The sequence below is a fragment of the Eschrichtius robustus genome, chromosome 16, assembly GCF_028021215.1.
Source record: "Eschrichtius robustus isolate mEscRob2 chromosome 16, mEscRob2.pri, whole genome shotgun sequence".
NCBI classification, from domain to species: domain Eukaryota; kingdom Metazoa; phylum Chordata; class Mammalia; order Artiodactyla; family Eschrichtiidae; genus Eschrichtius; species Eschrichtius robustus.
Window position 1 is genome coordinate 78,494,597 of NC_090839.1, and position 16,123 is coordinate 78,510,719.

General features: G+C 36.9%; 1 protein-coding gene across 3 annotated transcripts in view; it reads left to right on the plus strand.

Moving 5' to 3' along the window:
* The window catches only part of RABGEF1 (RAB guanine nucleotide exchange factor 1), a 63,841-nt gene that overhangs the window by 28,006 nt on the left and 19,712 nt on the right, over positions 1-16,123 (plus strand). For 2 of the 3 annotated variants that reach the window (XM_068565681.1, XM_068565683.1), the window contains exons 3-4: positions 1,786-1,952; positions 14,657-14,826. In XM_068565681.1, the coding sequence (XP_068421782.1) occupies positions 1,786-1,952; positions 14,657-14,826 (337 nt within the window). The remainder of the gene's footprint in view (positions 1-1,785; positions 1,953-14,656; positions 14,827-16,123) is intronic. The other variant, XM_068565682.1, reaches the window with a different exon arrangement.

The following is a 16,123-nucleotide window of genomic DNA, read 5'->3' on the forward strand; positions in this document are numbered from 1 at the left end:
ATAAAATACCATGAATAATGTTAATCCTTTACCAAAGCATCCTAGAAACTGTGAAGCTTCTCAGTAAAAGAAAGACTGATCTCTGACAGCTTTTGCTAGTTTTTTTTATATTTAATCAGGTATATTTGTTGAGTGATTACTTTGCTACCATCTGTGATGAACTCAGTATTATAAAGTACACTTGCTGCTTTCAGTGACTCCATAGTCAGTCAAAGAGAGAAAATATAGACATAGAACATTAACTATTTCCTCGGGTTTCCCATTGCATTCCTGATATTCTCTGTAGCTGATCCTATTTTAGAAAGAAAGTAGAGGCCACTAGGCATGAATTCCCTTAGCTTTCTCCCCTGTTATCAAACTGTACTAGTGTCTTTATATTAACTTCTGTTTTGTCTCAGAGAAAGATGTGTCCCTATTCCATTCTCATACCAACACCTCTACCTGTGATTTTGTTGCTGTTTCTTACTGCTTCCAATTGCGACCTTGCTTGAGATTTCCTACAGCACTTTCTCATATTTGAACAGGCATGAGAATCACCTGGAAAGCTTGTAAAAACGATGGTCACTGAACCTCACCCTCAGAATCTCTGACTCTCATAGGTTGGGAGTGAGGCCTGAGAATTTGCATTTTTAACAAGTTCCCAGGCGATGTTGATGCTGCTGTCTGGGGAATCCACTTTGAGAACCATAGTTCTATAGATAGCCTTTGAGATTTACTATAAATACCTCAAATTCAGCTGGTCCAAGGCCAGATTTCTTGCTTTTATTTACTCTAATCCCCACTCCCAGCAGTTCCTCCTGAACCTCCTCCTGTATCAATTAACGACATCACTATTTATTCAGTTGGCTAAAAAACATTAGTCATTCTTAATTTCTCCTTCACCTCCCACACTGTTTACAACTAATTAAGCAAGTTCTGCTTATTCTAGCTAAGAGAAGTGTTTTGAATTTCATCCTCTCCTATTTTCCAGGTTCTTATTTCTCTCACTTAAATCTTTGTAATATATTCTTAATTATTGTCTCTGTCCCTAGTCTCTCTGTCCCTCAAGTTGTCACACAGCGACCTGCATTACCTTTAAAACACACATCAGATAATGGTAACTTACTGGATTGTAGTCTTTCTTGGTTCCCCACCACGTGATGAAATCCAGGATTATAGCAGGCTTGGCAGTCAAGGTTTCTTACCACCTGGTGCCTAACTGTACATCCAGCATCATAGTCCATCCCACCGCCAGTGATCTGACTACGCTGAACGAACTTGGTCCACAACAAAAGCCACGTCCTTCACATTTGTAGTACCTTCTTCCTGGAATGCCCTTTTATTTGGTGGAATCCTCTTGATCCTTCTAAGACTGGCCTAAATGTCACCATTATAAAACCTTTATAAAACCACCGTTATACAACCAGATTTAGTTTATTTTTTCCTATGTTCTCATAGCACTTGGGTTTTGCTCTCTACTATAGGCACTGTTACATTGCGTGGTAATTATTTACTTGTCTTTTTCTCTCTTCCAACCTTGAGGTTGTCAGGGAAAAGGACTAGACTTTATTTGCTTTATGTAACACTGGTACAATTGCTGAATGAACATGATCCACGGAGAAGGTCCCTTTTGAAGTTTGTAGTAGCACATAGGAGAGCTTCCTATCAGAGACCTCAGACCTGTTTGGTGTATTTAGCCTCTAGTTCTACAAATTTTAGATCCCCAATTCATTGCGTTATTACCTTTAGATACAAGGAGAACTTGGAGAATATCAGGGTTAAACTTAACCTCTTCTTGAATTACAGACTACAGCGGGAGGAAGAAGAGGCCTTTGCCAGCAGTCAGAGCAGCCAAGGGGCCCAATCCCTCACATTTTCCAAGTTTGAAGAAAAGAAAACCAATGAGAAGACCCGCAAGGTTACCACAGTGAAGAAATTCTTCAGTGCTTCATCCAGGGTTGGATCAAAGAAGGGTAATTTTCTGATTCTCTTTTTTCTTTTGTGCCCAAAGAGATATAGAGTAGATCCACGGTGTACGTGGGCTCAGCTTTTTAACTTCTGTAAGCGTTCAGAGAATATCAACGCAGACTTGAGATGTTGGGTTTGAGGTGCAGATGACGTATGAAATCTCTTTGGTTGGAGGACATTGTGTTTTAGAGAACTTATTTACTCTATAGGAGGAATAAAGATAATTAAAATATGTAGTTTTGTTTATAAAATTCATTCCCATCCCATCTGTTTGGATGTCTTATTTTTTGTGCCTTTAATTTTTGGATATTGGTTTATTCTCCTTTGTTTAATATCCTCACTATCCATACCTTATCAGAAATGACTGTTTCTAGGCTTAAAGTTGTCTAAAAAAGTTTTCTGAGAGCTTATTAGAGAGACCACCTGTGTGTTGAGGAAATACTATGTAGAGAACATGTAGGAAAAGGCTCACTTTTGTATGTACTTGACCTTACTCATCCTACTTCTTAAGATTCCATATTAAACAAGCAGGAAGATTCTCACTAGTGAGCAGATAGGCTAGTTGAAGTAGCCTAGCAGGAAGCAAGAAAGAATGTCTGTTGTTAGGGCTTAGTCTCTGAACCTTTATGTTGGTAATCAGAGCTATGCAGTAAATTTGAAATGGTGAGGGATACTGGGAACCAACACTGATGCTGTCAGTGGAGCTGTTCTCTTAGACACTCCCTTGCACCCCCTCACCCCCTGCCCCCCAACCTGGGGTAATTGTCATGAGATTTTTGGTCTGCTTAAAGGAAGGGGCATAATATCACACCTTAAAAAAAATTAATAATAATAATATCACACCTTAAGATCTTTTCTGGTCTTTCAGATTTAATGACTATTGTTTTTTGTTTTATTAAAAGGAACAATTGCTTATCTAAAAACACAGCACTTCTCTTTAATAGAGACAAACCTTTAAACAATCTTTTTGTTCACGTGATTAATTTGGAGTTGTTCTTGGTTGGCTGTCACTCAGCAGTTTTCTCTACAGTAGTAAGAAGGGAAATAATCAGTACCTGCTAGAGATTAACTGTATTTGATAAGAATGTATTTGGCTCATGATTTATTCATTAGAAGATAATGTAGTAGGGTGATTAAAACTGTAAGCTTTGGAGTCACCCTGGTTTGAGTCTCAGCTTTGCAGTTTGCTGGCTGTGTGACCTTAAACAAGCTAATCTCTTTAAGCCCTGTCTATTCTGAGGGACAGTAATACCTATCATAGGCATGTCTTGAGGATTAAATGAGCCAATGTGTGTACAGAGTTCAGTGCAGTAGTACCTGGCACACATAGTTAATCTCCAGTAAGTGTTAGCTATTTTAAAATACCTGTTGTTTTTCTGACAAAATAATCTCTGCTGGTAAGGGGCTCAAAGGTATTGATCAAAGCCGTTGATTCCTATTTAGCTTAAATTCTGTTTCCTGCTTTGAGAAAGTCTCATTAACCTTATGAATTTATAGATGTATGGTGAAATGGTTTATGACAACAGATGAAATAGTAAAGAAATTGTAAAACCATCAGTCTAACTGCCACATTTTACAGATGACAGTATGAAAGCCCATAAAGGTTAACTAATTTACCCAGGGTCATATAATGAGTTGATGTGTTAGACCTCAGGTCTCCTAACTCCTGGTTAAGCTTTTTTCCATTATATCCCTTGACCTTGAAATATGTGTGTTTATCTATAACTGTATCTGTGTCTGTATCTACATAGATAGATAGATAATGAAGTTTCTATTACTGAAGTGCTTAATAGTCACATACATTCATTGACTGTACTTGGCAATTTAAAAAGATCATGTCCTAAGACCTTCTGTACAGTATGCATTATATTACGGAGAGAAGATTTGTACTTTAAAAGAAAAATTTCAAGTGATTTTTATCTTAAAAGCTTTTATGTGGAATAGTTCTTACCTTTTTTCTTCTCTTTAGAATGATAGGTTTTTACTTTATATTTTTTTGATCTTTAGCTGTTTTTTTTTGTCTATAGAAAGCATATGGTGAGAAAGACCTCAAAGTGTTAGGGAAAAAATTGATGTGTGTGCATTAGAAAAGAGGATGCTGTTGGATCTTTGTTTCACAGATTGCTTATGTAACTCTGCCAGGCGAACTTTGCATTTCAGGCTGATTATTTGTTTGGTCTTTGCATGTGGATAAAGTTAGCCTATACTAAATGCAGTCTTAATTTATTGACTCTAGACTACAATAAACCTTTTGTATTCTGTATTCTTTATTTCACTTTGTTAATCCAAGATGTCCTTGCTCTTAATATTTTACTTGCTTCTATTGATAGCATGAAAGAAAGCTCTTAAGCCAGGGCAGGTTGGTAGTATATAGAAGACAAATAACCTTCTAAGGGATTTGAAAACTATTTTAACTTCCTGTTAGAATTGGCTGTCCCTCCAGAGGAGGTAAATGGAACAGCTTGACTGTAAAGACTCAGAGAATTTACTTTTAGTTCTTTACTCTCCAAAGTAAGGTTGAGTGAGCTATAGTTCAGAGTAAATAATAGGGGGTCAGCCAGGTCAAAATACTTGCTCATGTGTTCCAAAATGCCCTTTTCTTTTGGAGCTCAAATAGATGTTGTCACCCAGAGTAGACTCTTTTGTACATCTTTTACAAACTAATCTAAAAGCAGTGCTCTAAGGAGGAATATCTTTTCTTTTTTTTAGAATTAAAATACCAATCTTTCTACTCAGACCTTAGAGTCTAAATACTATTCTTCACTGAAGTGAATTAAGGTTCCTTGGAGAAATGACTGATTCTGGAACTTGAGCTGGGAAAGAAGGGCCCCTCAGAAATGTTGGGGACAGGTCAAAGGCCCAGAAGTCAGCTTGAATGGGTTCCCACTGGCCAAATTTGGGTATTAAAATAAATAAAGACAATAAATGGAGTGTAAATGAATAAAACAATAATCCATTAGTCCGTCCAACTAATAAAACAGATAAATAATTAAATAAAGAAGAGGAGAACCTTACCATAGAATCTTGACTAATAAATATAGGAGTGATGGGGATAGAAAATCACCATTTTGTAGTCATCCTAATAAGAATTGGTTCAGACAAGTTTCATCAGTGTGGATGCTAAGTCTGGGATGAGAGGAGGGAGTTTCCCGAGGAACAAGTTATGAACATGATTTCAAATTAACTCCCACAACTTATTTATTAATTCCAAGTAGAGAAATGGCAGCTACATAACGATGGGGGGAAATGGACATCCTGTGCCTCTAGATATGATACTTTGAGAAGAACACAACATGAATTGTGTAATATTTAAGCTGAAAATTTATAACCTGAAATCCAGTCATGAGGAAATGGTAGAGAAGCCCAAATTGAAGTGCATTGAATAAAATAAACTAGCCTGTATTCTTCAAAATTGTCAGTGTCATAAAAAAACAAAGGAAGTCTGGGGAACATTTCCAAATGAGAGGAGACTAAGTATACATGACCACTAAATGAACCTGTGACCCTCAATTTGATCCTGTGTAGAAAACAAATACTTTTTTTCAATAACTACAGTTAGCAACAGAATATCCTTGTTGCTGAGAAATACTCATACTAAGGGGTAAAGCGCATGAAACATACAATCTACTCTGAAAAAATTTAGAAAAATGATACACACAGACATGGAACAAAATGTTAAAATTTTGTAAATCTGGAGAAAGGGTATAAAGGAATTCTTTGTAACAATCTTGCAGATTTTCTGTAAATTTGAAGTTATTTCAAAATAAGATTTAAAAAACAAAACTATAATCCTCTTACATTCAGTGCTATCCCAAGACCCGAATTTCAGATGTTAATTAAGTTGAAGCATAGTGTTAATTACATCATTTGAAGAATTACTAATGAATTGCTACTTTAATCATGTGGGCCTCTTTGGTACTTAGATGAAACTGAAGTAACGATTCCCCAGGTTGAATTTGGAACCGGTTTTATAATTGTGCCTGCTTTTACAGTCATTTCTCAGGTACACTCAGCTCGATGGCCTTTTCTTGTCTACTCCAAAAATTTTTTTATCTTGTAAAATCATCTTTTATAATGTTTTGAATACAATGTATTTGGAACATGATCAGCTTCTGACTTTCATTGATAAGGACAATGAGAAATTTTTTCCCTGAACCAAGTATGTGGTTTCTTTTATTTTACAATACCAACTGGATATCCAGCAAGTCAGTCCTGTTCTGACCCTAACTACGCAGAGTCAGCACAGACTCCATAGGTTAAGGGGTGGACCCCACAAGACTGCCCCCACCTCAGATGCCAGTTGCAATCCCCAGGAGTGGGGACACCCGTACTTCTGACCAACCAGCTGTAAATCGGGGGTTCCCACAACCTTCTCCTTAGGTTTGATAATTTGTTAGAACGACTCACAGAACTCAGGAAGACAGTTTGTTTATGCTTATGGGTTTATTAAAGAATACAACTCAGGAACAGCCAAATGGAAGAGAGATGCATAGGGCAAGGTAGGGGAGGGGGGCACCAAGCTTCTATGCCCTCTGGGCATTTGCTCCCAGCACCTCGATGCGTTCATCAATGTGGAAGCTCCCCAAACCTTGTCATATAAGGGTTTTTATGGAGGTTTCATTTTGTAGGCATGGCTGATCAAATCATTGGCCATTGGTGATCAAAAATATCCATCCCTGGGCCAAAAACCAAATATATATTTTTTTATTATACTACAGACTATCTGCCTTTTAGTCCATATTATACATCAAAACAGCTGGAAAAGTCAGAAGAACTATAATATTCTACTGAGCTGTCCTCATTCTATTTGGATAATCTGAGAAACGGGGGATTTTCAGTAAATTTTTTTAACATTGAGATACAAAATATGTTTTTAGTACTAAAATGGTGTTAGTCATCTTTACTACAGGATCACGCTCTATTTTGATATTGACATTTTTGGGTTGTGTTTACTCTTTCACAGCTATCCTTCAAATAGCCTTTTTGTTGAAGATTTTGCTTTTATAAATTTATTTATTTATTTTTGGCTGTGTTGGGTCTTTGTTGCTGCACGCGGGCTTTCTCTAGTTGCGGCGAGAGGGGGCTACTCTTTGCACAACCCTGAGCGGTGCACGGGCTTCTCATTGCAGTGGCTTCTCTAGGCGCGTGGGCTTCAGTGGTTGTGGCATGCGGACTCAGTAGTTATGGCTCGCGGGCTCTAGAGCGCAGGCTCAGTAGTTGTGGTGCACAGGCTTAGTTGCTCTGCGGCATGTGGGATCTTCCCGGACCAGGGCTCGAACCCCTGTCCCCTGCATTGGCAGGCGGATTCTTAACCACTGCGCCACCAGGGAAGCCCCTTGAAGATTTTGCTTTTATAGGTTTACTTTATTGAAGATTTAATTCGATTTAATATGTCATCTGGCTCGCAGACAGCCTTACGTAGTAGGTGCTCAGTTGATACTCGTTGCTTAATTTAAACAGGAATAAATATGCTGTAATGATAGGAGGGAATTATGGTGTGACTGTGAAGAACTTGGGCTTGGGAGTCAAACAGATCTGGATTTAAATCCCCGCTTTTCTTCTTAACCTGTGTAACATGTCTCACGTAAATGACTTAACCTCTAACCTCATTATATTCATGTGTAAAATGATAATTCCACCTACCTAACAAAACATTTTTATTGATGTGTACATTTATTATTTCATATGGTTCCAGGAATATAACAAAATTGTTAAGGGTTGATGAGAATGTGGAGTAAAGCACAGTGTCTGCCATGTAGAAAATTGTCATTGAATGATAGCTTAAACATTATCATTATAATTCAAGAGCACATTTTGTTCTGCTGGCAAGACTTTTTAAAACTGAGTGTTTGGATTGGGAAATGGAAAGCTTGATAATCATAACAGACTGGCTATACTTGAAATACAAGCTTTGCTTCTATATTAAAAACACAGGGCTATTTAGACTACTTATATTTAATGAAATTTTTGATAAGATGGAGCTTAAACCTACCATTTTGCTCTGTTTTCTATTTATCCCATCTGGATATAATTCTTTCTCTCCTCTTTTCTTGCCTTCGTTTTGTGTTTTGTTTTTTTTTTATAAATTTATTTATTTATTTTTGGCTGTGTTGGGTCTTCGTTGCTGCGTGCAGGCTTTCTGTAGTTGCGGAGAGCAGGGGCTACTCTTCGTTGCGGTGTGCGGGCTTCTCATTGCGGTGGCTTCTTTTGTTGTGGAGCACAGGCTCTAGGCGCGCGGGCTCAGTAGTTGTGGCTCACAGGCTCTAGGGCACAGGCTCAGTAGTTGTGGTGCATGGTCTTAGTTGTTCCGCGGCATGTGGGATCTTCCCGGACCAGGGCTTGAACCCGTGTCCCCTGCATTGGCAGGCAGATTCGTAACCACTGCGCCACCAGGGAAGCCCTTAAGTAAATTTTTGAATGAGAAAATGTCTTTTACAGTTGCCCACATATTTGCCATTGCTGATACTCTTTGTTCCTGGCTAGTAGGAAAAATGAATTATTTCCTGTCATGTGTGCTCAGGAGATTGTTCTGCCCACTCCTTTACCCAGTTGTGGGTTGTTTTCTCACGTGCATGTGCAGTACTCAGAGATTCAAGGGAACCCCTCTGCAGTTATCTGGAGTTTTTTCTTTACAGCCCATCCTCTGTGTGTTTTGCCACGCAAATTCTAGCAACTTTGGCCTTCTTGAGCTCTAAATATTGTTTCCCCAATTCAGCAAGTCTGCTAGGCTCTGTTTGAGTTGCCTCTCCCTGTGCCAAGGCCTAAAAACTCTACCTGCAGTGAGCTGGGGCACTTGTAGGATTTACCATGTTTGTCCCCTTCTCTCAGGGGTTACTCTTCCCGTTGCCTGTTGGCCAGTGTCTGAAAACCATTTTTTCATATGTTTTGTCTGATTTTTCTAGTTGTTAAGGCAGTAGGGTAAACCTAATCCCTGTTGTTCCATCACGACTAGGAGTGGAATATATCAGATTGAGTGAAAGATTAAATTCCAAGTATTAAAGAATTTTTTCTAATTGTACAGGGTGTCAAATATAATTTTAGATTTTCCGTATTGGTAAAAAAATGTTTCAGAAAAGATGTGCCAGTTTTTGTTTTGAGTTAAATTGTGCCTTATTTGCTTAAAAAAAAAAAGGTAGTACATCCAAATGGCTCAAAAATAAAAGGTATATATGGTCCCTCACCCATCTAGTTCCCAGCCACTACCACCATCCTTCCCCCATATTCAGACAACTTTTGTTGCTAGTTTGTGTATCATTCTTTGCTTTTGTTTTCATTTATAAACACATTTGTTCTTATCCCAATCCTCCTATTTTACATAAAAGCACACTACGCATACCCTGCTTTTTTAGCTTAGCAATATATTTAAGAACTCTTTCCTTATCCGTACATAAAAGGGATACTTTTAAAATTTTAAGCTACATAATATTCCACTTTATGGATTAAGCCAAAGTTTATTTAGTCCCTTAGTAGTGGCCATTTATGCCATCTTCAGACCTCTGCTTTTACAAGTACTAAAATGAGTAGCCTTGTACATATTTCATTTTGTACATGTGCAATTATGTCAGAGGAAAATTTCTCAGAAATGGAATTGTTGGGTCATAGGATAAATGTATTTTTAATTTTGATGATTATTGCCAAATTGCATTCCATTGCAGGTATGTCATTTTACATTCCCACCTCCATAGTATAAGTGCCTTTTCCCCTATATCCTCATCAACATCAAACTTCAGATTTTTGTCGACTTGTTAATTTTTAAAATGGCATCTAATAATAGTTTTTTTTCTTTGTCCTTTTTTTTTTATCTTATTGGAGTATAATTACAATGTGTTAGTTTCTGCTGTACAACAATACTAGTAGGTTTAATTTGCACATTTGTTATCGTGTGTGAGATTGAGTATATCCTATGCTTAAGATCCATCTATGTTTCCCTTCTGTGCAGTGTTAGTATTCTTCACGCATTTTTCTATTGAACCGTTGGATTTTTCTTTCTCTATATTTATAGGAGTCTTTGTATATTAGGGAGAACAGCCCTTTGTGGTGTAGCTTACAGACATTTTTTCCAGTTTGTTGTCTGACTTTTGACAGTATTTTTAGCCATACATGTAGTGTGTTTTTATGTGCCCTTCTTCTCTTCTTTATGTTTTCTTTTAATATGACTGAATTCTTGTAGGGCGTCTACATTTTTTTTCATAACTTAAAAAAATTTTTTTCTTTAATTTTATTTAATTAATTAATTTATTCATTCATTCGGCTGCACCAGGTCTTAGTTGTGGCACTCGGGATCTTTTAGTTGCGGCACTCGGGATCTTTTAGTTGCAGCATGCAGAATCTTCATTTGTGGCATGCGGGCTCTTAATTGCGGCATGTGGGATCTAGTTCCCTGATCAGGGATCGAACCTGAGCCCCCTGCATTGGGAGCGTGGAGTTTTAACCACTGGACCACCAGGGAAGTCCCAGGGCTTCTCCATTTTGAATCATAGTTAGGAAGCACCTGATACTTTAGAAGATAGGCAAATACGTGATTTGGAAAGATAACTATAAAGTGCAATTTTGATCTGCTAACTACTTAATATCAATATGCAGTTTAGAGGGGAAAAGGGGTTTTTTTGTTTGTTTATTTTTTCATATTCTTGTCCATTACGGTTTATTACAGGATATTGAATTTCGTTCCCTGTGCTATACATTATATCCTTGTTGTTTATTTTTATATATGGTAGTTTGTATCTGCTAATTCCAAACTCCCACGTCATCCCTCCCTCACCCTCTCCCCCCTTTGGTAACCATAAGTTTGTTTTCCATGCCTGTGAGTCTGTTTCTGTTTGGTAAATAAGCTTACTTGTGTCATATTTTACGTTCCACATATAAGTGATATCATATGGTATTTGTCTTACTCTTTCTGACTTACTTCACTTAGTATAATAATCTCTAGGTCCATCCATGTTGCTGCAAATGGCATTCTTTCTTTCTTTTTTATGGCTGAATAGTATTCCATTGTGTATATACACCACTTCTTTATCCACTCATCTGTTGATGGACATTTAGGTTGCTTCCATGTCTTGGCTATTGTACATAGTGCTCCTGTGAACATTGTGGTGCATGTATCTTTTTGAATTACAATTTTGTCTGGATATATGCCCAGGAGTGGGATTGCTAGATCATATGGCAGCTCTATTTTTAGTTTCTGGAGGAACCTCCATACTGTTTTCGATAGTGGCTGCACGAATTTACATTTCCACCAACAGTGTAGGAGGGTTCCCTTTTCTCCACACCCTCTCCAGCATTTGTTATTTGTAGACTTTTTAATTGATTTTTTTTTTTTTTTTTGGCTGCACAGTGCTACATGCAGGATCTTAGTTTCCTGACCAGGGATTGAATCTGTGCTCCCTGCAGTGGAAGCATGGAATCCTAACCACAGGACTGCCAGGGAATTCCTGTAGACTTTTTAATGATGGCCATTCTGACCAGTGTGAGGTGGTACCTCATTGTAGTTTTGATTTGCATTTCTCTAATAATTAGCAATGGTGAGCATCTTTTCATGTGCCTTTTGGCCATCTGTTTGTCTTCTTTGGAGAAATGTCTGTTTAGGTCTTTTCCCCATTTTTTGATTGGGTTGTTTGTTTTTTTTTGTTACTGAGTTGTATGAGCTGTTTGTATATTTTGGAAATTAAGCTCTTTGTCAGTTGCTTTGTTTGCAAATATTTTCTCCCAGTCCGTAAGTTGTCATTTTGTGCCTTTTGGTTTCCTTTGCTGTGCAAAATATTATGGGTTTGATTAGGTTCCATTTGTTTATTTTTGCTTTTATTTCTATTGCCTTGGGAGACTGACCCAGGAAAACATCGGTGCGATTTATGTCAGAGAATGTTTTCCCTATGTTCTCTTCTAGGAGTTTTATGGTGTCATGTCTTACACTTAAGTCTTAAAGCCATTTTGAGTTTATTTTTGTGTATGGTGTGAGAATGTGTTCTAACTTCGTTGATTTGCATGTAAGCTGTCCAGCTTTCCCAACACCACTTGCTGAAGAGACTTTCTTTTCTCCATTGTATATTCTTGCCTCCTTTGTCTTTGTTTTGTTTTGTGTGTGTGTGTGTGTGTGTGTGTGTGTGTTTGTTTTGTTTTGTTTGTTTTGTGGCTGCACTGCTTGGCATGTGGGATCTTAGTTCCCTAACCAGGGATTGAACCCTCACCCCCTGCAGTGGAAGCGTGAAGTCTTAACCACTGAACCGCCAGGGAAGTCCCTCTTGCCTCCTTTGTCAAAGATTAATTGACTGTAGGTGTGTGGGTTTATTTCTGGGCTCTCTATTCTGTGCCATTGATCCATATGCCTGTTTTTGTGCCAGTACCACACTGTTTCGATTACTGTAGCTTTGTAGTATTGTCTGAAGTCTCAGAGGGTTATGCCCTCAGCTTTGTTCTTTTTACTTAGGATTGCTTTGGCAATTCTGGGTCTTTTATAGTTCCATATAAATTTTAGGATTTTTGTTCTAGTTCTGTGAAAAATGTCTTGGATAATTTGATAGGGATCACATTAACTCTGTAGATTGCTTTGGGTAGTATGGCCATTTTAACAATATTAATTCTTCCAATCCAAGAGCATGGGATGTCTTTCCATTTATTTGAATTATCTTCAGTTTTCTTTGTCAGTGTTTTATAGTTCTCAGCATGTAAGTCTTTTACTTCCTTGGTCAGGTTTATGCCTAAGTTTTTTTTTTTTTTTTTTTTTTAATGTGATTTTAAAGGTTTTTGTTTGTTTTTACTTTTCTGATATTTCATTGTTAGTGTAAAGAAATGCAACAGGTTCCTTTATGTTAATCCTGTATCCTGCTACGATGCTGAATTTGTTTATCAGTTCTAGTAGTTTTTGTGTGGAGTCTTCAGGGTTTTCTGTGTATAGTATCATGTCGTCTGCATATAATGACAATTTTACCTCTTCCAGTTTGGGTACCTTTTATTTCTTTTTCTTGTCTGATTTCTGTGGCTAGGACCTCCAATACTATGTTGAACAGAAGTGGTAAGAATGGGCATCCTTGTCTTGTTTCAGATTTTAGCAGGAAGGCTTTCAGCATTTCACCGTTGAGTATTATGTTGGTTGTGGGTTTGTCATAAATAGCTTTATTATGTTGAGATATGTTGCCTCTATAGCCATTTTGGTAAGAGTTTTTATTGTGAATAGATGTTGAATTTTATCAAATGCTTTTTCTGCATCTGTTGAGATGATCATGTGGTTTTGTCTATTCTTTTGTTGATGTGGTGTATCACATTGATTCGTGTACGTTGGAAAAGGGTTTTTTTTGAAGTGAGAGGTGGAGTCTTTAGTTTGACCTATGTAGTTAAGGTATATTTTTACATGATCTGTGTGTGTTTGTCTCACTTGAATAAACCAGTCACTCTAATAGGGGTAATGCTTTTATTATCTTAAAACTTTCTTGCCGCTACATCATTAAAATATATTTCAGATACTAAAGTTCAAAAAATACGATTGTAAGAAATTACTCTGAAACAGATTCACAGACATAGAAACAAACTTACGGTTACCCAAGGAGAAGGGGGGTAAGGGAGGAATAAATTAGGAGTTTGGGATTAGCAGATACAAACTATTGTATATAAAATAAACAACAAGGTCCTACTGTATAGCACAGGGAACTATATTCAATATCCTGTAATAAACCATAATGGAAAAGAATATGAAAAAGAATATATTTATATGTATATATAACTGAATCACTTTGCTGTACACAAGAAACTAACACAGCATTGTAAATCAACTATACTTCAGTTAAAAAAAAAGAAATTGCTCTGAGAAAGCATGTAATAGGTTGATTTTAATACCTACAAAAGGTACTTTTTCTTCCTAATTATCTTTTTTTGTGTGTGTATAGAAAAGGATCATGGGTATATGAGATACTTTAATTCCTTTCAGGTATTGCATTAGAGAGCACAATTCAAAATCAGGAGGCTTAGAAGGTGATCAGAGACCAAGAGATATTTCATGTTTTCTGAGAGCACTTACCCTATTACAACACCCTTATCTCTGTGTGTAAAGGTCTTATTTTCCTTTCAGTGTATTTATTTGAAGAGGGCAAAGAGTTGTGTGGCCAACTGATTGGACAGTGTTTTTTTTTTTTTGCTTCTCTTGCCTCTGCTCTGTCATGGTCACTGTGCTACTTTGGATGCATACTTTCACTTTGAGCAGTATGACTTGAAGTTTGAATGGTGGGTAAATAATTGTTCATCTCCACATAAATAAATTAGCCTTTGCCTTTTTGGCAAATCAAGTGGATTTGGGAAGGTTGTCTAGCATAAGTCATCTATAATTTTTGTGCTTCTGTTGATTGTTATTTTACATGCTGACTGGTTTTGTAAATTCATGCAGCCTTTGAGAGAGTTGTTCAAGATAGCAGTGCCATTTCAGTGTTAACAATTAAATATATAGATCAAAGCATGATATATTTTGGCTAAGAAGATACTGATAGAGCACCTTTATTTGAATAAGAGTATCTTGTAGATATGTAGTTTTATCTAATTGTACTTCCTACTCATAAAATAGATTTAGCTTACTTTAAGGAAAATCCAAATATTTAAACATAAAATAATTTAAATTCAAGTTTAACTTTGATTTAGCATAATTTAAATAATCTTAAATTAGATACTGAAAGTAATTCCATGCATGGCTCTTCTGTGTAATGAAACTTACTATGTTTAATTTTCCCAGCAGAAATTCAGGAACCAAAAGCTCCCAGTCCTTCTATAAACCGGCAAACCAGCATTGAAACGGATAGAGTGTCTAAAGAGTTCATAGAATTTCTCAAGACCTTCCACAAGACAGGCCAAGAAATCTATAAGCAGACCAAGCTGTTTTTGGAAGCAATGCATTACAAAAGGGTAGGTTGAGAACCACTTAGAAACATAGAGTTTTGGTTTTAGGAAAGGTCTCAGAGATAATGTAGTGCAACTTTGTCATTTTACAATGAGAAAATAAAGACCCAGAAATGTTAAGTGACTTACCTGAGAAATGTCACTGAGCCAAGTTAAACACGCCTCCCAGGCTAATACTTTTCCTCTGCAACGTAATGGTGTTTGGATCATCTTCGCATGGAACATCTGGCATCAGAGCTACTTGTGTTGTGTACTTTAGTAATAAGCCTTCCTAACTTGTCACCTTGTAAATAGTGTAAACTGCCAAGAGAGCCATAGTAGACCTTGAACTCTAAGTAACAATCATTAGACCAATAGTAATCATTTTAGGTTTTTTTAGTTTTGTATTGATTTTTAATTTTCCTCTCCTTGCTCAGGTAGAGAAGGGAAAGCTAAAATTTAAACATTGAAAGGGACCTTAGCAACCATATAGTTACCGTCCCTTTATTTTACAGGTGGGGAAGTTGAGAGCCAGAGAGGATAAGTGACTTGTCCAAGGTCACTTGGATAACACCTTGTGTCTTCCACACATGTGTCTTTGACCTGTACTTTCTAACCCATAATTTCAACAATGAACCACTCTTGCCCACATCTTTTTCCTCTTCATTCCTATTTTCTCCAGTCCTAGTGTATGCCCAGTGGTGAGCAACCTTTTTACCACATATGGGTCAAGTCTAGAAAATTAAGTATTTTCAGAATTACATTAAATTTTTTTCAGCCATTTTATCTTTATCAGGAAGCATTTAATATCTCTACTGAGTTTTTTTTTTTTTTTAATTTCCTCATTCCCAGAAGGTATCTCTTTTGGCTGAAATTTCATTCAGCACCTACATAATCCACACACATTGCAGTATTGCAATGTAACGCTTGACTTTTCAACAAATGTTGTTTGCTGAGACTCTTCGGAAGCTGAAGGGTTTATGTTTTTACCCTTTTTTCGTCTTGATTAATCTCATTAGCTACTTAATAGTCCCTTTTCACATTCTTTAAGAGATATTTCTATTACACACGAGACAGGCAGTGACATCATTAACACAGAATTCATTTATGTTGAACATACAGTTGTCATCAGCTACTTTTTTCTTCTTCGAAGTCACCACAGCAAGAATTTAAATTTTATTGAGAAAATGGGAAGGTAGGGGAGGGAGTGGGGTGCTAAGAAGAAGCTAAAGAAGATTTACAAGGTTTAGTTTTTTAAACTTATTATTGTTACATATTTAGTTTACATAACTAGAATTTAAGAATCTCACTGTGAGAACCAAGC